Source organism: Nycticebus coucang, chromosome 13 (genome assembly GCF_027406575.1).
Source record: "Nycticebus coucang isolate mNycCou1 chromosome 13, mNycCou1.pri, whole genome shotgun sequence".
NCBI classification, from domain to species: Eukaryota; Metazoa; Chordata; class Mammalia; order Primates; family Lorisidae; genus Nycticebus; species Nycticebus coucang.
In genome coordinates, this window is record NC_069792.1 from 99,446,659 (window position 1) to 99,469,090 (window position 22,432).

Consider the following 22,432-nt stretch of genomic DNA (forward strand, 5'->3'; position numbering starts at 1 on the left):
CACTAGGCACTGAGGGCTCACACAAAGGGGACAGTAGGTCAGGTGTGAGGAGATTCACGCATTGCTGCAAGGCCAGGTTCAGATAGAGCGGTGACTTAGGCTGGAGCCTGCCTGACCGAGGCAGACACGCTCTTCAGCACAGAGGGCCTGCTGCACCAACACACAGGGGCCTGGTGGAGACACGTGCCATCAACAACAATTCTCAAGGGAGCATGTCCCCTTCATGGCAATGCCTTCCAGGTGTGGGCTGCCCTGTTAACAAAATCACCTATATGATAGCATTTTTTACTTTCCACCTGAAACGGATTCATCCTGATTATTTCTAGTGTTTTCGAAAATGAAAACAGCAGTTTCCTGATTCTAAAATCAACATAAATAATCCAAAAGAATTAAGAAAAGAGAAACCACGGTAATTCCTGCCACTTGATTTAAGAAGTGGACATTTTACCGACCGCCTGCCACCAACAGTTCAAAGCAGCGCCCATCATACCGGGGCTGGGGTGCTCCTGTGAGGAGGGACAACCTGTCCAGTACTGCGTCACTTCAACCCATGCCTGAAGGCAGGGTGCACGGTCCCCTCTTCAGAGCATGTGGCTCTGAAGCCCCTGCTCTGTGTTAGAAAGGAAGCCTTGACTTTCTCCTCAACACTTAAGTCTGGTCAGTCCTGGAAGTCTGTCAGTGCACACACATTGGTGTCAGTTTTAGGCTTTTGTGCTTTTACTCATACATTCAAATTGCTCCTGAGGTCCCTGGTGCAGCTGAGGACAGGGGCTCCTGCAAGAGCCTGAGGCCTCGTGCGGAGATCCTGCCTTGTTCCTATGACCTCAGGTCTCACAGGAAACTAGTGCAACCTTTTGCACAACAAGTAGGCAGGTTCTAGGCCATCAAAATGTTCCCCTCACCCCTCTCCTAACAGTTCATGTGTGGCGATTTATGGTAAAAGAGCAGTAATCCCATAGCACAAAAATAAGTCTGAGTATCTATGGTGTTAACAGATCACTAAGCTGGTGGCCACGGCCCTCCTGTGGGGCACACGCTGCGCCCCCTGGTCCTGGGAACAGAGTTTTATTCTAGTCTCACAGTCCTGAGCACAAAGGCCACAGGGAGAAGGAACCCAGTGCTGCTGGCACAGGGCTGGGTAGAGAGTGAATGTGCCAGTGTGCACAGACAGAGCTGCCCTCTTTCTGCCAGGTTAAGAGTGCTGGTGATTTGCCAGGCGCGGTGGCTCACGCCTGTAATCCCAGCACTGTGGGAGGCTGAGGCGGGAGGATTGCTTGAGCTCAGGAGTTCGAGGCTTGTCTGAGCGAGAGTGAGACCCCAACTCGTGAAAAAAATGGAAAAACCCAGCCGGGCGCAGCGGCGAGCGCCTGTAATCCCAGTGGCCCCGGAGGCTGAGGCAGCAGGGTGCCCACAGCCGGAGTCCGAGGCTGCGGTGAGCTCCGACGCCACTGCCCTCTGCTCAGGGCATAGGGTAGAACTCTGCCTCGACAAAAAAAAAAAAAAAAAAAAAAAAAAAAGAGTGCTGGTGATTTATTTATTTATTGTTTGAGATAGAGTCTCACTACGTCACCGTCTGTAGAGTGCTATAGCGTCACAGCTCACAGCAACCTCCAACTCTTGGGGTTAAGCGATTCTCTTGCCTCAGCTCCCGAGTACCTGGGACTACAGGCGCCCACCACAATGCCTGGCTACTAGTGATTTATTTTTATTTTAGAATTCCTGTCCATCTCAGCACCAATTATCTCCATGGCAGAAAACCCACGTGATCATCACTACCCCAACTCTGAGAATCATCTCTTCTTGAACACTCAGGGCTCAAAGTGATGCTCCTGATCCTTTGGCCCCCTCACCTCATGGATGGCAAATGCCTCATAACCACATCCAGGGCCTGTATCGTCTCGAAGGGGACGCTGGGCAGCCGCCCAGAAAGTGCATCGTGTAACGCCTGTAAGCTCACGCAGGACACCCACTTGATGGACACCTTGAAGATGCGATCTTTGCCTTCTCCTGGCAGCGTGACCTCCAGCTCCACCTGCAAGGGGGACCCAGGCACAGAGGTTATTCCCCTCATGCAGCCGTGTGTGGGCCCGTGGTGCTCCGTGTCCAAGCACAACCATCTGGCTACACAGTGCTCCTGAGCACATGAAGTGTGACTGATTTTCTGAAATTTCTAATTTTACTTGTATGTTCAATTTAAACTTACACAGCCACGTGTGGCCAGTGGCCAATGTTCTGGAGAGTGGTCTGATATGTGCCCTCCTGATTCAAGGCTGAGCAGTGAGCCCACTTCCTCTTTCCTCCATGGCCTCTCCCACCTTTGCCACCTGTGTGTCTGACAGCAGCCCACCTGAAGCAGTGCTCTCCCCTGCGCCAGAGCCCGCACATTCACTGCTGCCTGCCCCCAACGTATCCTGAGCAGGCGACTGACCAGCGTTCACAGAATGATACATACTTTGTCTTTATATGCTCAAAAACTCCAGCAAGAGAAAATTTGCCCTTTTTTATACATAAAAACACAGAAACTTGGATTAAAAAAAAAAAAACACTGGGCCAGACAGCCATGAAAGGGCAGGCCCAGGATCTGGACTCAGGCTAGTGTGATGCGAAAGGCACTTGGCTCAGAGTGTGATGGCCAGGGCTACGGCCCTCAGCAACACAGCGACACGCGGCAGGGGTGCCCAGCTACAGCCCAGAGGCCCAGCCTGTGCTGCGTGCCCGAAACCTCTCCCTGACTCAGTCTGCATGCCCAGGATAAGTGTCGCCTGGCTCGCCCACCGCCACCTCTGCTCCCACCTGCTCATCCTCATAACCAAGGCCTTGCAAAGACTGGCCTACTTGCCACACCTTATTGAACCTCACAAGAGCGAGGCCCAGCCTACACACCCTTGTCACCTGCCCACCTGTCCAAGGCAGACGCATCCTCCTGCCTGACCCAGGCTTGCTCCAGCAATGCTCCCCTACGTGGCAGCAGGCAGAGTGTCCGACAGCCCAAACCGGTGGGGGCCCCAGGAAAAAGACAAAAGCAACGAAAAAGGAACAGATCCTTCAAGCTGGGTGGCTGCAAAGATCTCATACCAAGTCACAGCAGCAAGGCACAGAGGGCAGTGCAAAATGGTCAGAGCAGAGGGAACAAGCACCGGGGGAGGCACCAGCCCGACCCACGTCAGCAGGGCGGTGGCCACGAGGAGGGGAGCCCTGCGAAGTGCAGGCGTGGAACACACTTTGTTACCGCTCTTTAGTGTGTGTACAGCTGGACCCAGCCGTGCGCACCCCGCCGCTGTGCCCTGAGGAAGGCTAAGTCCTCCCCCTCCTTAGTGTGGAGCCTACGAGGATGACTTTTACCAAGACCCACCTCCTCTTAGTGAACAGAAAACATCCTCTCATCCTTACCTTCTTCTTAGAAACATTTTCTTAACACTAGTTTTAAGAATACAGTGTACCGGGCAGCGCCTGTGGCTCAAGGAGTAGGGCGCCGGTCCCATATGCCGGAGGTGGTGGGTTCAAACCTAGCCCCAGCCAAAAAACCACAAAAAAAAAAAAAAAAAAAGAATACAGTGTACCAGGTGTGTAACACACAGGACTCGTGTTTGTCAGGGGCGTGATGGTGAGGCTTCCATCAACAGTAGCCTGCTAGCAGTTAAGCTCTTGGGGAGTCAAATGTTCCACATGAACGTCAACTGTGCATGTCAGGGCCCAAGCTTTGCGTTGGATCAAGGGTCAGCCACATGTGTGTTTTTTTCATTCACTGTATTTCCTAATAAAATTGTAAATACATATAAAAGTAATAAAAGGCTGAGGCAGTGGCTGAACCCTATCATCTCAGCACTTTTAGAGGCTAAGGCAGGATCACTGAGGTCGAGAGTTCGTGACCAGTCTAGACAACATTTGAGACCCCTATTTCTTCCAAAAATTGGAGAAAAAGTCCTAGCTGGTCTGGGCATAGTGGCACATGTCTGCGGTTCCTGGTACTTCGGTGGCTGAGGCAGGAGGAACCCTGGAGCCCGGGGGTTTGGGAATGCAGTGAGCTGTGGTCACATCATCGCACTCCAGCCTCCCGAGTCTCACTCTGCCATCTCCACCCAAAATCAACAATAACTAAAAGCAAATATTTGACAGCTAACAAAATGACAGACATTGTTCCATTAGACCGATAACCGATTAGCCTTACTTCCAGTTATGACAAGAGATCCACAGAGTCTGGACCGTGCAGCAGAAAGTAGAAGGGACAAGTCCCCACCTCGGTCTGAGTTCAGAAAAGGAGATGAAGCCACAATGTGTCCAGGACCAGCAGCTCAACCGGACATGAGGGGGTGACTCCAGTTTGGACTGGCAGGGGCCTGGCTGAGATGAGAGTGAGACGGATGCACTTACCCAGAATGGCACCCCAGGGTTGCTGCACACAGGTGGGAGCGGGTGAGTGAATGGAAACCAGTGTGCTAATTTCTAAATTACACAGCCACCTCACCAGCAGGTACTTGAAGCCTACTGTCCACATCTCCATCAAACAGCACTAGAGGTATCTAAACAGTGACACTTGAATTGGCGCTAACTAGATGCTTATTCATGCCATCTTTCAAAACACTTCTGTAATCAAAACTGAGGGGGAATTCCGAGGGGTCTATTTTCCTACAGCAAAACATAAGCAATTTAAAAATATATTGTAGTCCAGTCCCCAGAGAAGGACAGCAGTCATCGTGGGCTCTACAACACCTCTTTGCCAATTGTGCTATCTGCGGCAGCTGGCTGAGGTGGGCACCATCAGGGACGAGGGCAGAGGGGCACACGCCTCTCTGACAACAGCCCCTCTGTCCCACTGCATGCAACCAGTAGCTGCTCCACAGCCCCAAGACACAACAGCCAGAGGTCGCAGACTAGAACGTGTAGAAGAGGGCCCAACCTCCAGCTCTGCAGCCTCCTACGGCCTGACCTAATGAAGGTGGCTCCATTAGGCCCTCACTGTATGTGAGGTGACAAGCAGGTGGCTCTGCCAACCTCACAGAACCCTTGCATCAGCCGTGGACACCAGCGCTCTGGGATCTGGAGATGCTACAACTGCTATTTGTTGAACCCAAACAATGGAAAATGTTAGCCCATGGCACCAGCCCGGAGCCTAGAAAATAGCGAGGCACTTGTGAAATCTGATCTTTCTAGAGCAAGTGTCCTCAAACTTTTTTTTTTTTTTTATTGTTGGGGATTCATTGAGGGTACAATAAGCCAGGTTACACTGATTGCAATTGTTAGGTAAAGTCCCTCTTGCAATCATGTCTTGCCCCCATAAAGTGTGACACACACCAAGGCCCCACCCCTCCCTCCTTCCCTCTTTCTGCTTCCCCCCCCATAACCTTAATTGTCATTAATTGTCCTCATATCAAAATTGAGTACATAGGATTCATGCTTCTCCATTCTTGTGATGCTTTACTAAGAATAATCCTCAAACTTTTTAAACAGGGGGCCAATTCACTGTCCCTCAGACTGTTGGAGGGCCGGACTATAGTTTAAAAAAAAACAACTATGAACAAATTCCTATGCACACTGCACATAAAAAACAAAACAGGAATAAATACAATTCGCACCGCTTCATGTGGCCCGTGGGCTGCAGTTTGAGGATGCCTAGAGATTCCATGTGCCTATCGCCAAAATTCCTGTTTGAAAATCAGGATGAGAGAATTAGAAGCGTAATAGGAAGATTTCTGTTTTGGTACCACTACACAACTCAGAAACAAAGCAAGGGGAAATAGCACTTTAAAGAACACAAAGCAACTGCAGAAACCCAGAGAGAGAGAGCTCAAAGCAGCAGCTGTGTTTCAAAAGGATTTTCTTGCCCTAAACTGGCTGCAGCGCCAGCAAATGCCTGCCCTCCACTAAGGAGGGAGTGGTACTGGCAGGCGTGTGGGTTGGCTGCAAGGACCAGGACCTGGCTGTGGCCCTCGAGGGTTTTGGGAAGAGTGGTCACAGCTTCTGCGCCTGCCACAGCCCTGGCCAGGGTGACAGCTGTCAGGCTCTGTGCCATAGGCCCTTCCCAGAAGGGGACATGCAGGTCACGTCCATTTAAACGTGCCAGGGAGCTGAGGTCCACAGGCATTCTGTCACTCTGCACAGTGAGAACTCCTGGGAAAGGTCAGTGCCCCTGAACACATTGGTGTGAAGACCAGTCTCACCCAGCATGGGGCAGGGTACAGGCCACTTGAAGGCAAGCCGGTGGGCAACATGACACAGCCAGGCACTCAGGTAAGGCACCCGGACAAACACTGTGGCTCTGCTAGAGGGACCCTCAGCCCCAAGGGGCAGCAGGTCACCCTAAGGGAGAAGAGAACCTCCTCTGTGTGCCCCCAAGACCTCCCAGGACTCTCCTCTGCCTCCACCTGCTCTCCTGTGCTCCCCCCACCAGGTGAGCAGGTACCAGCTGGGTACAACTGGGGCCACAGCATGGCCAAGCCAGCGCAGAGGTGAACAGGCAGGAGCACTGGGCAAACTGTCTCCTCTGGCAGGGGAGTTCATGTGTAGCTGTCTTGCTCCACAGCAAGCTGCTCCCTGCAGGGCATGTAACTGAGCTGTGGGTCTGTCCTGACTCCCCCCAGGCAGGCAACACTTGTGCCCTCTCTGAACAAGAAGCACAGGCCCTCCACAGGCGGCCCATGCAGGGGACACAGGGCTGGACCCAGAGCCAGGGACAACAGACGACACAGATTATACCTCTTCACTGCCAAAAAGGATCTGGGAGCTGAACGTAAAACATGTTTCAACTTGGATGGCTTCCTGGGCCTCAGCCTCAGCCTCCTGCCCTGACATGAGGGAGGGGCCTGGCGCTCACAGGGTCTCTGGTCATGCAGGGGTAGGAATAAGGCAGGCAGGCCAATGTTTTCATGGGAGAGATTAGGGAGGGCCTTAAAGAGGGACCTTGCGGAGTGAGGGTGACATGATACAGGCCCTGTGTGCAAGGACCTCACTGTCCCTGTCATGCCGGCAGACACTGGGGCAACGGAGGGCCTGATTGCTCCACACCTGCCACAGGTGATGCTCAAGGAAAAAGAGCAAATGGGCTCCTGTGGGTGTCCGTACCCCAGAAAACGCTCTGCTAGGCTAGGCTACCAGACCAGCACCTGCCACCTCCAGGATCCACTGAGGGCCCAGCATGTCCCCGGCACCATGATGACGTGTTCTACCCCTCACCATGCAGTGTGGACCAGCGGCAGCGGTGTGGGCTGGCAGCTGGTCAGGCACGTGGGGCAGTGGAGAGGGCCTCCCACAGGGCCCCGCAGGGGAGGAGGTGCACCCACTGCCTGCTCCAGTGAAGGCAAAGCGAGCACACAGCCCAGACAGGCCGGCCCCAGGGCCTCTGCGCTGCTCACGCCTTCAGCGACATGTCTCAGATATGACCACAGGCTTCCCTGCCCCCTCAAGGAAAACTGTCCCTATGCCCTCCTATGTCCACCTATAAATAAGCACAGACAAGACTATGAATAAACGCTTTATGCTTTTTCTCTTATATCTCTTTAAGCAAAAACAAAGATATAAATTCAATATGAAATGCTAAAAATCTATAAATTTCCAATTCACAGCATGTTATTGGGCAGGGGGTGATCCTGCTCAGCCTCCATGCACAGGTCCTGGGGTTCCTCCCACTGGGAGCATCACAGCTGTCACCACGGCTGGCAGTGACAAACCTAGAGATTGCTTGGGACAGAGCCCACTCTCGTGGCTGGGCCCTCCTCACGGTGCTCATTCCTCCCATCAGAGCACCTAACCTGGGAGCAGAGGGGCCCTAAGGCTACCCAGAAAGGCTGAAAGGCACCATATACATTTTCAGACCATCATTAAAATGCAAAAGGAAAACAATTTCAATGTCTGTAGAGAGCCTCCCAACCGTGTGTCCCTGGCAGCAGTTTGAGACCCTTGGTGCCCTGAACTAAAGCCTCCTCAGGGGCCTGGGAGTTTGGGAAGTGAATGGTTAGGTGTCTCCCGAGGAGCTGCTGGTGTTTGCACTCTTACAGGTGTGGTGGCGTCAGCTGTTCTGTAGGGCCATGCCTGAGCCAGGTCTCTGCTCTCCCAGGAACACACCACACCTGTTCCCACCCTGCAGCATGTTTGCTGAGAGATGGTGCCATGAGGAGGAAAATTTCTAAGCAGAAATTTCATTACTTTTTAAACAAAGCTATGATAAGGATAATGGTAACAAGGAAAGGAAATATTTTAATGTAACCACCACTCCCCAGTTCACTAATTGCTACCATCCTGATTCCAGATGAATCACTAGCTGCAGCAGCATGTTAACTTGCCACGGGCTCAGGCAGGGATGCTCGCAGACACCTACATGATCACACACCTTCCACAGGTCTCTAGAACACCACGCTGCACCCAGGCTCTCGTCTGGTGGTGGCCTGTGACTTCCATAAACCACCAGTTTGGTGGTTTCAGGAAGTTCTCAGCATCTGTGCCGGGACCTAGACCAATGGGCCTCTGTCATGGGAAACCACAGCACACAGAAAACAGTCGTAATTTCTATGGGTCTCAGGGTGAAGCACGCGGCCAAGGAGTTGAAAAATTGTGTAGCATGTGACTCTGCAGCACATGTGAGTTCTATTCCCCACACGCCACCTGCCACCTCTGCTGGCTTACCTTCTCCCTCCCAATTGGAAGGGGCATGGCTGTGTAAAGATTCTTCCTTCCATCAAACACTGGTTTCCGATCCCCAAAGATCTGTGTTTTAAAGTGCTGGACCATGTGTTCCACTATTTCCCTGAAACAAAGACAGAATTCAGGCAAATATCAATAAAATCAAAGAAATGGCACACAAGGATGACATTTTTCTGACACTGCTTTTTAAACAACTTTGTAAGACCCGTGGCTCCTTTTGGTAATATGACTTCCTTCTATAGAGAGTCAAGCTAGAATATTGAGTGGGTTTTGCTCCTTTGAGTCACACCAGGATGGAAGAACTTGCTATGTGCAGGCATTTTACACACTGATACTCCCAGACCATCCAGGATTCCCCAGGGACACTGGGGAAGGAGGTCTGGTTCCACAGCTGTGGGGTGGGCTGCCTGGGGCCCTGGCATGGAGACTACACCCCCACCACACAACACCAGGGTGGGGCTGGGCTCAGCAGGGAACCTTGTGTGGCTACTGGAGCTGGTCAGAGGATGTGATGTGAAACCCCTGCCAAGGCATGTGTGTGGCTGACTTGGCCTGTGGCTCCTGTGATTGTCAGAAGAGATAAACCAAGTATTGCTGCTACTTCCACCTAGACCCCAAAACGAAGACCTTGAACTTGACTCAAATCCCATCCAGCCTGACAAAGCAGGCCGAGGCAAACCACAGCCCACCTGCAGAGCTGTAAGTGTAAAATAGTTACTGGCATTAAAGCACCAAGAAGGATCTGCTGTCCCTCCTCCCAGGAGACCAGGGCTTCCCTTGCCCCACACCCAGCTCCAGAGACACATGCTACATATGACCAGCCTCCTGGCTCCCAAACGGAAGACAACTCCCTCCTGCCCCTGCTTTGGAGGGGGCCCCACCTGGCGCAGAGTTCTTGGCCATATTATGGTGGTTTTGAGGCCATGCATTCAGCTAACCAGACAGCGGCCCTTACACGCAGTGCCTGCAGGACACACACACACACGCAGCAGGGCCCTGCTCGCCACAGAAGCCCACACAGGGGACATGTAAAGCGCCCTCAGATGCATGTCAATCTCTCTTCAGAACAGCAGCTGGGGGCTGTGTAGGGAAAAGAGGGGCTCCACAGCAGCAGGGGGCAGGGAGAGCACAGCATATTCATTCACGAGGAGGTAGCATCGGAGCCCAGTCTGGCAGGTCCTTCTCCCAGGCAGAGCTGTTGTCATCCCTTAGGAAGCAGGAACCCAGTGACTCGATCCACCCCCTCCCAGAATATGGGGACAGCTAGCCTAGAAGGCTTTGCCCAGCTGCCCTTCCACAACGAAACCAGGAGGTGCGCCTCTAGGGATCCAGCCAAGCTCACCCCACCCCCTGGGTCTGGGGCAAGGTGACGGCATTGCAGCCTCACAGAAGCCTGGAGACACCAGACTTGGTGCCACCAAGGCAGATCCAGCTGGGCAGGCCACAGCCCAAGGGCGGTCAGTGCACTGCCAGCTCCCTTGCCATAGCTGCCCTCGGCTGGGTGGGGTGCAATCTCACCAAGCAGCTCCCCAAACTACTCTGGGCCACCTCCGACAAGGTGTGCCCTGTGGCCCTCACAGCAGGGCAGTGCTTCCCTCCACATTCTCCAGACCTTCACGGGGATCCCCAACCTTCAAGGGTGTTTCCTCCAGGCAAAGACTCTTGGGTCAACTCTGCCTCACTGGGGGGGGGTGTGTGTTTGTCCCACTCACACTCGAAGACAATAATCATTCTAACCAAATATGGAGTAAGAGGGCACACATCCCGACCCAGCTTACCAGGCCAGCAAACCTTCACCTTGAAGTCAGTATGTGGAGCAGTAAGTGGGGTCAGGGGTTGATCTGCTGAGAAACTCAGGTGCTGAACCAAACAGTTTCAAACTGGGGCCAGCAATCAGTTAAAGAAAACACACCCCAGGGAAGTTCAGTCTATACCAGACACGAGAGGCTGTGCCTAGTAAGAAATCAACACAAAACAGGCTATAAAGTAAAAGCTGTAACTATGAAACTTCCAGAAGAAAATAAAAGAGAAAAATCTTCATGGGCTTCGGAACAGACAGATATTTCTTAGGACATAAAAAGTATGAACTATGGGGGTGGTGCCTGTGGCTCAAAGGGGTAGGGCGCCGATCCTGTATGCCGGAGGTGGTGGGTTCAAATCCAGCCCCGGCCAAAAACTGGAAAAAAAAAAAAAAAAAAAAAAGTATAAACTATGTAAAAGAAAAAATTAAGTTCAAGACCAGCCTGAGAAAGAGCGAGACCCTGTCTCTAAAGAAACAAAAAATTAGCTGGGTACCAAGTATGGTGGGGGGTACCTGTAGTCCCAGTTACTCGAGAGGCTGAGGCAAGAGGATTGCTTGAGTCCAAGAGTCTGAGGTTGCTGTGAGCTGTGATGCCATGGTGCACTATCAAGGGCAACAAAGTGAGACTCTGTCTCAAAAAAGTTAAAAAAGAAAAGAAAAGAAAAGAAAAAATTGAAAATTAGACCATTAAAGTTAAAAACTTTTTACTTTTCAAGACTCCATTATAAAAGGGGAAAGGTGAGCAACTGACTAGGACAAAATACTCCAAAACACACAGCTGGCTCGGTGCCTGTGGCTCAAGGGGCTAAGGCACCAGCCACATACACCTGAGCTGGCAGGTTCAAATCCAGCCTGGGCCCACAAACAACAATGATGGCTGCAACCAAAAAAAAGCCGGGTGTTGTGGCAGGCACCTGTAGTCCCACCTACTTGGGAGGCAGAGGCAGGAGAATCACTTGAGCCCAGGAGTTGGAGGTTGCTGTGAGAAGTGATGCCACAGCACTACCCAGGGCGATAGCTTGAGGCTCTGTCTCAAAAAACAAACAAACAAACAAAACACACAGCTGTATCTCTGACAAAGGACTTGTGTGCATAGTATCTTGAAAAACCCTACATCTCAGTAAGGCGAATAATCCAATTCAAAAAATGAGTGACAGATTAGATCAGACACATGGCAAAAGGCACAGTAAAGGAAGTTCTTCCCTAGTCACTAGGGAAACACTCATCAGACCACAGAGAGACACCCAGCAGACTGGCTACAAGTAAAAAGGCGGACAATACAAGAGGCAGGATGATACAACCACTTTGTAAGAAACTGCAAAGCGTTCCCCCAGAGGTCACTGTACGCCTGCCATCCCACCTGGCAAAACTCACAGTCACACAAGACACACAAAAACAGACCTGCACAGACACTCGTGTACAACAGTACCAACCTGGGAACAACTCAAACACCGTCAACGGGTGAATGGACAAATTCATGACATAGCCACACAATACTTGTGCTCCACTGAATGAATCACTGTTACGTGCAAACTGAAACTGAAAAATGTGCTCGGAGAACGAAACACGCAGACACAAAGCAGGGTGTTTATAAGATGATAATAATTCCATTTTATCCAAGATTCCCTATGAGCCAAAAACCAATCCATGTTGACAAAAAGCAGGTTGTCTGGGACTGCCCAGGAAAGGGGGGGGGGGCACCTCTGGGGCGGGTGGCGTGCTCTACATCATGACTGTAGTGGTTTTGTACATGAGTGCAAACATTTCCTAAAGTTCTCAGAACTACACACAGGCAGACCTCAGAGATACTGCAGGCGTCGCCCCAGACCACCAAAATAGAGGGAATATGAAAATAAAGCCAGTCACACAAAGTCTTTGGTTTCCTGTGCACACAGAAGTTGCATTCACACTAATGTTGATCTCTTAAGTATGAGACAGCATCGCATGTACAGAACATGCGGACACAGAGACAGGAGATGAGCACACACTGTCCACACTGTTGGAAGAATGCTACTTGGAGCTGGGTTGCCACAAACCTTCAATTTGTTAAAAAAAACAAAACAAAACAAAAAACCAACCCTAAAATAAAAAACCACAGTATCTGCAAAGCATAACAAGGTATGTCTGTACTTAAAAACAATGGTTTTTGTTGTATGTAAATTGTACCTCAATAAAGTGGGTTTATGTTTTTAAAGATCAATGTAACAAAAAATATAATCTCAAAGACGCACAAGTCAGCATTTAATAAAATTGAACACTCATTCATGATTTTTTAAAACTAGGAATGGAAGGTACATTTTAATGTGGTAAAAAGTCCTGGAAGCCTCAGAGTCTACAGATACACCCGTCATCTCCACTGCTGTTCAAGCCTATACTGCAGGTCACGGCACCACCACAGAAGGAGACAAACAACACTGGCCACCCCTGGAGGACATCAGGACTGTATCTTCTGAAAATGTAGGTGGCTTCAGAGGAAAACTCAGCTTCAGAACAACAACACTGGGCCTCTTCACCTCTGCACATGTGGGCCGGCACAAGTGAAGCTGCCCAGACGTTTCCTGGATGAAACGTACAGTGTCCTCCAGGCATGCAGACTTTTTCCCTTCATTACCTGTTCTTGGGAAGAAGTGGAGAAGGGAAGGACCTTGGTGCTCGGGAATGAAGAGCCTGGAATGGCAAAGTCAACCACAGGCTGAACAGACCTTGGACACAAGCACAGCCTCCCACCGTGGCCCCAAGCCTCTCTCTAGGCTCAAGACGCCCCCCAGAGCTCAGGTCTCCAGCAGTATACTGGGAGCTGCCCTTTTTCTTCTATGAGACATTATACCCTCTGACACGAGTTTCTTATAGCAGTAGAGGACTTCCTGGGTGATTTGGTTGCACAGGATCGTTGTGTTTGGAAACAGACTTTTTACATTATCTAATTGTACAATGTAACATAATGTCAGTACTTTACTTACTACATTCCAGAACCTGTGACCACCCTGTACCTTCCCTTCTTCCAGTTTCTTTTTTTTTTGAAACAAGGACTTGTTCTATTGCCCAAGCTAGAGAACAGCGGCACCATCACAGCCTCCTGTAGCCTTCACCTCTTAGGCCCAAGTGATCCTCCTGCCTCACCCTCCAGAGCAGCTGGAACTACAGACACAGGGCACCACACTTACTAATTTTTTAAAATTTTATTTCCAGTTTCTAAAAGGAAAGCCACCCACCACCCTGTGACACATCCCTTCCACCTGCCCCGACCCTCCCCACCCGCCTCCAACCAGGGACTGTCCATGACCAGCTCAGCACTGTGGAGATCCCTGTAGGAACTTTGGGGGGCTTTTCCTAGAGTTCTAGAGTTTGGTTCTTCCCTTCTCCTGAGTGACCCCTGGAAGGCACAGCACTTTTGCTGCACGGGGTGGGCACCAGAGAAACACCTTTGCTGCCAGCACTCTCAGGCATGACCTTGACCTTGCTCAAAAGGCAACAGCCTGGAGACCAATTGCACATCCTGCAGGCCAGGCCATCACATACCCAGCGTCCCACAGAGTGACCCCCACACTCAGAGAATAAAGCTAATGGTGGCAAACCTGCAGCACTTACCTCTGCTACATGCTTGATGAGGGACAACTCATTCAGTCCTCACAATGGCCCCTGGGGAGGCACAAAGCCACGTGCAAGAGAGGGCAGAACCCAGACACAACCCTGGGCGTCCTCTCCCGGGCCCGTTCCTGACTGCCAAACAGGACTGCCCTGTAGTGCCCGGAACATGTCTGCTGGTACAGGGAAGCCAACACACCCCCATTAGTTTGTGGGTCCCTTTGTCACTCTGTCATAATTTTGAGAAGTTTCTTCTTTGGAAAAACTTATTCTTTAACTTCTAACTACACAGGCTCCGCATTCGTATATTCCCAGTGTAGGTTTCACGTTCTGATAAAGCTAGAGGTCTGCCTAGACTGCTCCTCGTCTCAAGCTCCTTCTCTGACGTCATCTCATCTTCAAAGCCACACTTATAACAAACAGTAGGTATGTAAAAGAAATGTTGTCACAGCTTTCACACACGCAGGATCAAGCACGGTTCTGGCCTCGCTGTCTTCCAGCTCTTTGAGACCTTCCCTGTCACTGTATGTAACGAGGCCAACGTCCAGCAACATAACCACAATTTTACCACGTGCTGTTTTAATATATTAATGAACCGCAGTCGCCTACATTTCTGGATGTGGGGGCCGCACTGGGGAGAGTCACAAGTGTCACAGCATCCCACAGTGCATTTCATTTCACCATCTCCCACTAACAGACAGCCGGACGGCCCCTCGTTGTGCCATCACACTATCAGGGTAGACGTCCTGCACGGGGCTCTTTGCGATGAAACTGAGAAGCAGAAGTGGGGACTGACTAGAAGGGGACACTACGCTTTACTTTAAACTGCCTCCTAAAGTGCCCAACCCCACTCATACTCCCCGGACAGCTGGTGCCCAGGGGCCAGGCGCCCTCGGTGAGTGGCTGCCTAGGGCACAGTTGCACTGCTCCAACCTTCTCTCCCAGATTTGGTGCCAAGGGTCACTCAGTGGATGTCAAGACTGAGGAAGAACAGTGGAGAGGTGAGGAGAGCACTTCCAAGCCACACCTCTGGGCCAAGAGCTGCTGGCTGGCTGTGCATGACCCAGAGCACACCAGCTGCCCACGTGGCCGCATATAGAGATGGGGCCTTGCCACGACTAAATCCAAGAGCGGCAGCCCCTCGGCAGCAGTCCACAGTGCTGTCATGACCAAGGGTGTGTGAGGCCAGGTCTTGAGAAGCCGTCCTCAGGATGTCCTTCCTCCCGTGACCGAGAGATGATGGCTTTGGCCTTGTGGCCTTGAATAGAGCTTCAGCACTGGGCTGACTGAGAACCTGCCGTGTGCACATGTTCCAGGAACTCATAACTAGGACCCATCTTTGCTTTCCCTGAGTACAGTGTGGCAGGAGCAGCAGGGAGAGAGCTGGAGGTCCAAGGCTGGGACGGAGTGATCCCCAGGGCCCTGAGCACTCCCCTCCCACCTCCCCTTCTACTCTGAACTCACCTATCCCAATGCGGATCCCGGGCACTGTGGATCCTGGGTCTGCCTCTCTGCCCCATTAGAGACAGGAACCACGACCATGGCAGGCCCAGGGGCATACCCCACGGAGGCCTTGCGTGGAGGAGGTAGGGAGGGAGACCGTCAAGGTGTTCCACCTGGGTTTTGCATTTTCATGAGGTTTTGAGATCGAACCTGACAGACTATCAGTATTAACAGTAAAAAGAAGAACCCTAAAGTTTCATAGTTTGACCAGCCAGAACTCTCACAAAACCTCTTGGGCCGGCCGTGACCAGGACATACAGCACCTGCTAACAGTGTGCTCAGACACATTTTCCAAACACGGCAACCGGAGGGTCTGACAGGTGGATTACAGCAGGCAAATACCAGTGCAGTGAGGTAAGGACAGCCCTTTTTAATCACCACTAGCCTTTTGCTGGTGGCAGATGACAAAGCTTCTGATTGGTAGGGGAGCAGGTGGGCTCTCACACCTATTTTACAAGGAAAGCTGCGCGTGCGCTGTGGCTGACAACACAAGCGTCTACTTGCCACCAGGCCAATCAAAAGCCCAGAAAATGTGCATGCTTTTTCATTCCTTCATTCCAGTTCTAAAAAATGCCCTAAACATAGGTTCATAAATGTTTCTGTCTCAGGGAGACTCGACCACAGCCAAAAATACCCATTTATGAAAGAATCACAAAGCATGAGACGTATTAAAAGATCTAAAAAGACTTTCAGTAAAGAAAGCTGTTTAACCCAGTTGTACCCATGAGTTTTGTTCAGAAATACAGTTTAGTAAGTGCATATTTGAAGATCTAACAAAATTATCAACATATTCCAGGTGCACTGAGTGAATCTGACGGCTTAGTTTTATAGATCTGGGAATGGGGTGCACAGACATCCTTCCTTTTACAGCCTTTGTGAAAAGTATTAAAGCAAAGAGAACTTAAGAGGCGCCAGGACAAACTGGGTGGCCCATCGGAGTCATCAGATCGCAAGTGAGACTTTTTTTTCTGGCCATGATGAAGCAATTGGATTAGAATAAACAACTACAAAACCAGAGAGAAAGGGACTTTACCTAACAATTGCAATCAGTGTAACCTGGCTTATTGTACCCTCAATGAATCCCCAACAATAAAAAAAAAAAAAAAAGAATACATTTCAATAATCTTAAAAAAAAAAAAACAGAGAGAATATGAGAAAGCTGATTTTTGGCATTAGAAAACTGGCAGCTTACAACTGTGGTCTCTGAGGAAAGGAAGCACGAGTTCACTCCAGCAGTTACACACCACAACACAGGGCTCAGAGCACTGGACAGCAACAGCCTTTTCCAGCCAAACAGAATGGTGGATTCTAGGGTGCTGAGGATACAGGGTACCAGGAAAGATAGCAACTCAACTTTGTCAACAAAACATACACAATGGGCAGCACCTATAGCTCAGTAAGTAGGGCGCCAGCCACATACACCAAGGCTGGCAGGTTCAAACCCGGCCCGGGGCCAGCTAAATAATGACAACTGCAACGAAAAATAGCTGGGCATTATGGTGGGTGTCTGCAGTCCCAGATGCTCAGGAGGCTGAGGCAAGAGAATCGCCTAAGCCCAAGAGCTGGAGGTTGCTGTGAGCTGTGATGCCACGGCACTCTACCAAAGGTGACATGGTGAGACTCTTGTCTCAAAAAAAAATAAATAAATAAAAATAAATAAAATAAAATAATAAATATACACAATTATCTAAAAGAACAAAAGTATTGCTATGTGTTTAATTAAGCAAAGGAAGGAGACATGTGATCTAAGGCAAAGCCTGAGATGAACCATCTGTTGTATTTAAGTAGATAAGGGCTCTTATGACAAATATGCTATTACTATAAATACATCCAAGGTACATAAGAAAAAGGTGGAAATAATGAATGAACAGATGAGGAAATCTCAGCAGAGAACATCAACGATGAAAAAGAAGCAAATGCAAATTCGAAAACGGAAAAGTACAGGGTGTCCCCAAAATTACCATACTTAAGGAAAAATGGGAAATTGTAGCTACAGGTACATTTATGAAATATTCATTACAAAATTTTACAAAGATGAGGACAACATATTGAGAATATTTTGTAAAATTTTATAATGAATAATTTGGTAAGTAAAGGTAATGTAGCTACAATCCCATTTCCCCTATGTATGGCAACTTGTGGGACAGCGTGCCATATCTATACAGAAGCCTGGGCCCAATGGCTCGCACATGCAGTCTCAGCATTTTGGGAGACATGGGTGGGAGGACTGCTTGAGCCCAGGTGTTCAAGACTAACAGGGGCAATATAGCAAGATCTGCTATTTACCAAAAGTAAAAAAATTAGCTGGCCACGGTGGCATGTGCTTGCAGTCCGAGCTACATGGGAGGCCAAGGCAGGAGGATTACTTCAGCCCAGGAGTTGGTGGTTATAGTGAGCTATGATCATGCCACGCACTCCAGCCTGGGCAACAGAACAAGACCTTAACTCTATAAAATAATCAAATAAATAGTTAAATGGAAAAAATTCACTGGATAGTTACAATAGGAGAAAGAATAAATAGTACAGAAAAAATGGCAATGTGATCTTGAGAACAAATAGAAATTAATTCAAACTGAGAAAAAGGGTGAGGGAATACACACACACACAGACATACATATCTTTTAATTGAGACAGTTTCACTCTGTTGTCCACGTTAGAGTGCCGGGGGGGGGGGGGGGGGGGTCAGCCTAGCTCACTGTAACCTCAAACTCCTTGGTTCAGGTGATCCTCCTGCCTCAGTCTCAAAGAACATAACATACGTTGGATTCAAAGCACTCGCAATAAAAAAAAAAAATTATAAAGGCTTTCTGGTAGAAATTAACAAGTTGTTTATTATTTTACTTATTCGGAAAAACAAAGGATCTAGGAATTATTCTGATTTTAAGCCTTACAATAAGACTACAGTTAATAAGACAATCAGTTACTGCCCTAAAAATGCAACAAAAGAGAATCCAGAAATAGATCCACACACATAAAGTTTGAGCATCCCTAATTTGAAAATCCAGAATGCTCCAGAATATGGAATCCTATACTAAAAGGAAATACTCACAGGAGCATTTCAGACTTTGGATTTCCAGATTGAGAGTGTCCAACAAGTATAATGCACATATTCTAAAACCTAAAAACATCTTAAGTCTGAAACATTTCAAGCATTTGGGTCCCATTTTGGAAAAGGGATACCCAACCTACACAACTGACTGATGTTGTTTGCAAAAGTTCAAAAGGCAAATCAATGGGGAAAGGAATGAATGTCTTCACAACAGAACTGAACCTCACACCATACACAAAAGCTACTTCCAGACTGACCACAGACCTAACCACAAACCCAATGTCTAATTATTTTAGAAGAACACACAGGAAAGTGTCTCGAAGATCTGTGGGTAGACAAAAATTTCCTACAGAGGATACACAATGTAACAGCCATTTAAAAAAATGTATAACTTGGGACTTGAACAAAAGTAACAAGTTCTACTCTGCAAAGGACACCATTAACAAAGTGAAAAGCCAACCTTGACACTGGGAGAAAAAATTCCCAGTATAAACTTGGCTGGTGGTTAATCGTGGCCATAACTTTGACTGGAGGTCAAGAAACCAGTAAGGCCCCACTCTGGGTGTGCCGTTGAAGCACGGAGGGTGGGAGCCACCCTCAAGTGACGGGGACAGAGGGAACAAAAAGGGCAGTGGAAAGGCAAATTCCTCTCTCCTTCCTCGAGCTGGGACATCAGAACTTCAAGCTGCCTGACCTGTGGACTCCAGGACTGACCAGCAGCCCCTGGGCTCTCAGGCCTTCAGTCACACCAAGAGGCCGCTGGACTTGGCCTCAGCCCGGGCCTCCAGCTTGGGAGGGGGTGCTCAGCCCCCACAGCGATGTGAGCCCTCCTCTAATAAATACCCTGCATCTGTCCCATGACAGCGGGTGTACAAAAGCCCAGAGGGGCAGCCCGCCCCCACCCATGCTATCACGCCCCGGTGGCAGCACCAACGTACAGAAACCCAGTGGAATGGGAACAGCCGCATACTGGGCTGCAATAGCACTAAGCAGCAGGGTCTTCCAGCTCCATGACCATCTCGCCATCACTGTACACGCAGAGTGTGAACCCAAACGGGCCACACGGTATGTACATATAGCCTACTGTTCTCTCTGCAGAACCCTAATACGATTTGATTCGAGAATGCACTAAAAATTCCTACAAATCAGGGCTTGGCGCTTGTGGCTCAAGCAGCTAAGGCGCCAGCCACATACACCTGAGCTGGCGGGTTCGAATCCAGCCCAGGCCCGCCAAACAACAATGACGGCTGCAACCAAAAAATAGCCAGGTGTTGTGGAGGGCGCCTGTGGTCCCAGCTACTTGGGAGGCGGAAGCAGGAGAATTGCTTGAGCCCAGGAGTTGGAGGTTACTGTGAGATGTGATGCCACAGCACTCTACCCAGGGTGACAGCGTGAGGCTCTGTTTCAAAAAAAGAAAAGAAAAAGAAAAATTCCCATAAATCAGTAACAAAAAGACAAATAATAAAGAATGGGCAAAAGACTTCAACAGACACTTTACTAGAAATATTTAATACAGGAAAATAGTGTATACACACAAACACATGAAAAGCTGCTTAGCTTATCAAGTTATTAGGGAAATGAAAACTGAAACCACAATGAAAAGCCATCACACACCCATTGCTAACCAAAATTCAGAAAAGGTAACCACACTATGTGTTGCAGAAGCCAGAGGGCCTCACACGCTGCGGACAGGAGCGGATGGCACGGCCACCGTGGCCCATCATAGGCCGAGCTCCCATGGAGTGAAAGCTGCACCCACCCTCTGGCTTAGCAATTCTCCCCCAGGTGTTGATGAGAACGTATCTCCACAAAAAAGACTTGAACAGGAATGTCCACAGCAGCTTTCCTCATGACGGCCAAGGCCTTGACCACCCAACTATCTAACAAGAAGATGAAAAATTATGAAATATTAATAGATTATCCCTTAGCAATACAAATAAATATACACGATGACACGGTGAATCTCAACAGACTGTGCTGAGTAAAGGAAGTCAGGATCAAGGGGATATGATCTCACGGGCTACTATGCTTTGGTTTCCGTAGAAACCAATCTACGCTGATGCCAGGCAGCACGGCGTGGCACTGGGCTAGGGACTGACTGAAAGATACAAGGAGGCAACTTCCCAGGATGATGGGCACACTCGCAGGATGTGGTGCTTCTCTGTACCGCAACTGTCTTAATACAAAAGCATTTTTTGAAATACAAAGGCATCCAAAACTTTCCAGAAAAATGCCAGATGGTTCGCTGAGAATTCCAGAGTCGGTTTAAAATATCTTGTTTGTGGGCACAGCACCCGCACAGATCAATAAAGGGCAGCACGTAATACCTGTTGACTCTCCTTGGACATTTCTCGGGCTTGATATCCAATTCATAATGATAGATGTCAATTTTGGGGATGTCCATTTCGAAGAAATTGGCCTGCAATTTGATTGTTCTCCCGGAGGTCCCAAAGTCAGGTCTGGGTGGAGGCTTGAAGGCATATCCTTGGATGGGGGGCGGCGGCGCAGGAGGCGCAAGCACTGGAAAACAGCAGAGGACGCCAGTTAGTGGGGGTGGTGGACTTGCTCCTCAGCCCTGCCCACCACCCTGGGACCCCCAGCCAGCACACACCGCCGCGGTCCTTCCCCTCAGGCCTAGACCAATGCCGCCCTTCCACAGAGCCAGCATCTCCTCCAGAAGCCCATAACTCCCTAGAACACGCTGTCTCGTTGGTGAGCACCTTCACCCCATGTGCTCACACGAGGACTGAGAAAGACGGGCAGCGTGAACTACGAGCAAGGGACACACAGCCAAAGGGACAAGACCCATGAGTAGTTAACAGGGCCAACACTGTCAAGGCAATGACCTTCCTCTGTTGCTGTTAAATCATTAATTTACTCAGGAAATAAAGACAAAAACTTTGTCTCTACTCAAGTTTTCAGCAATTCCATAGTAGTAAAATTCAACTGCAGGTTTAAAAGGAAAAAAAAACAAAGTACTGTTTCAATAACAGAATGTGTTAATTTTCACTCAAGTGTCTTTGATTAAAAAAAAATAGATCCAACCCCATTTTCTTTAATTACATGAACTGAAATTCCTACTGACATTCAGTAGAAATAGGAACACCCTACTAAAAAGAGTGTGAGCTATGCTGTTTCTCTAGTGAGAAGAGTGTGAGCCGGTCTGACTGTGTCTCTAGTGAGAAGAGTGTGAGCCGGTCTGTGTCTCTACTAAAAATAATATGAAGCTGGGCACCTGTAGCTCAGTGGGTAGGGCGCCAGCCATACACCGGAGCTGGCAGGTTAGAACCCAGCCCGGGCCCCCTAAACAATGACAACTACAACCAAAACACAGCCAGGTGTTGTGGTGGGCATCTGTAGTCCCAGGTACTAGGAGGCTGAGGCAAGAAAACCACTTAAGCCCAAGAATTTGAGGTTGCTGTGAGCTGTGACGCCACAGCACTCTACCCAGGGCAACACAGTGAGACTCTGTCTCAGAAAAAAAAAAAAAAAAAAAGAATATCAGCTGTTCTGTGTTTCTTACCTAGAAAAATGCAACAATTCTTTGAATTGCTTGTTTTCTACGAGAAAATTAATGTGCTTTAAAGGCTATTAATCTCTCCGAGTTAGACTGTCTGGAAATACTCAGGCCTCTCTGCAGCTGAGCCACTGCGCCTTCACAGATGGTGTTACTCACCGACGTTCCCAACACCCTGTCCCTTCCACAGCATGCGCCATGAGCCCCATACCTGCCGGGGCCAAGGATATAAAACAAACTGTTCTCGAGCAGCTCACGTGTTACTTCCCAGGACAGTTTCTGAGAGTGGGTTGTCTGACGATGGTTTATAAGCTCTGCAGTTCCCTGGGATTCTCCCTCCCAC

The 22,432-nt window shown here is 49.4% G+C and overlaps 1 protein-coding gene across 4 annotated transcripts in view; it reads right to left on the reverse strand.

Moving 5' to 3' along the window:
• Positions 1–22,432, reverse strand: part of AGO2 (argonaute RISC catalytic component 2) — a 99,335-nt gene that overhangs the window by 39,220 nt on the left and 37,683 nt on the right. For all 4 annotated transcript variants that reach the window (XM_053558629.1, XM_053558630.1, XM_053558631.1 and 1 more), the window contains exons 2-4: positions 20,900–21,092; positions 8,617–8,737; positions 1,851–2,032 (exon numbers count right to left, since the gene is read on the reverse strand). In XM_053558629.1, the coding sequence (XP_053414604.1) occupies positions 1,851–2,032; positions 8,617–8,737; positions 20,900–21,092 (496 nt within the window). The remainder of the gene's footprint in view (positions 1–1,850; positions 2,033–8,616; positions 8,738–20,899; positions 21,093–22,432) is intronic.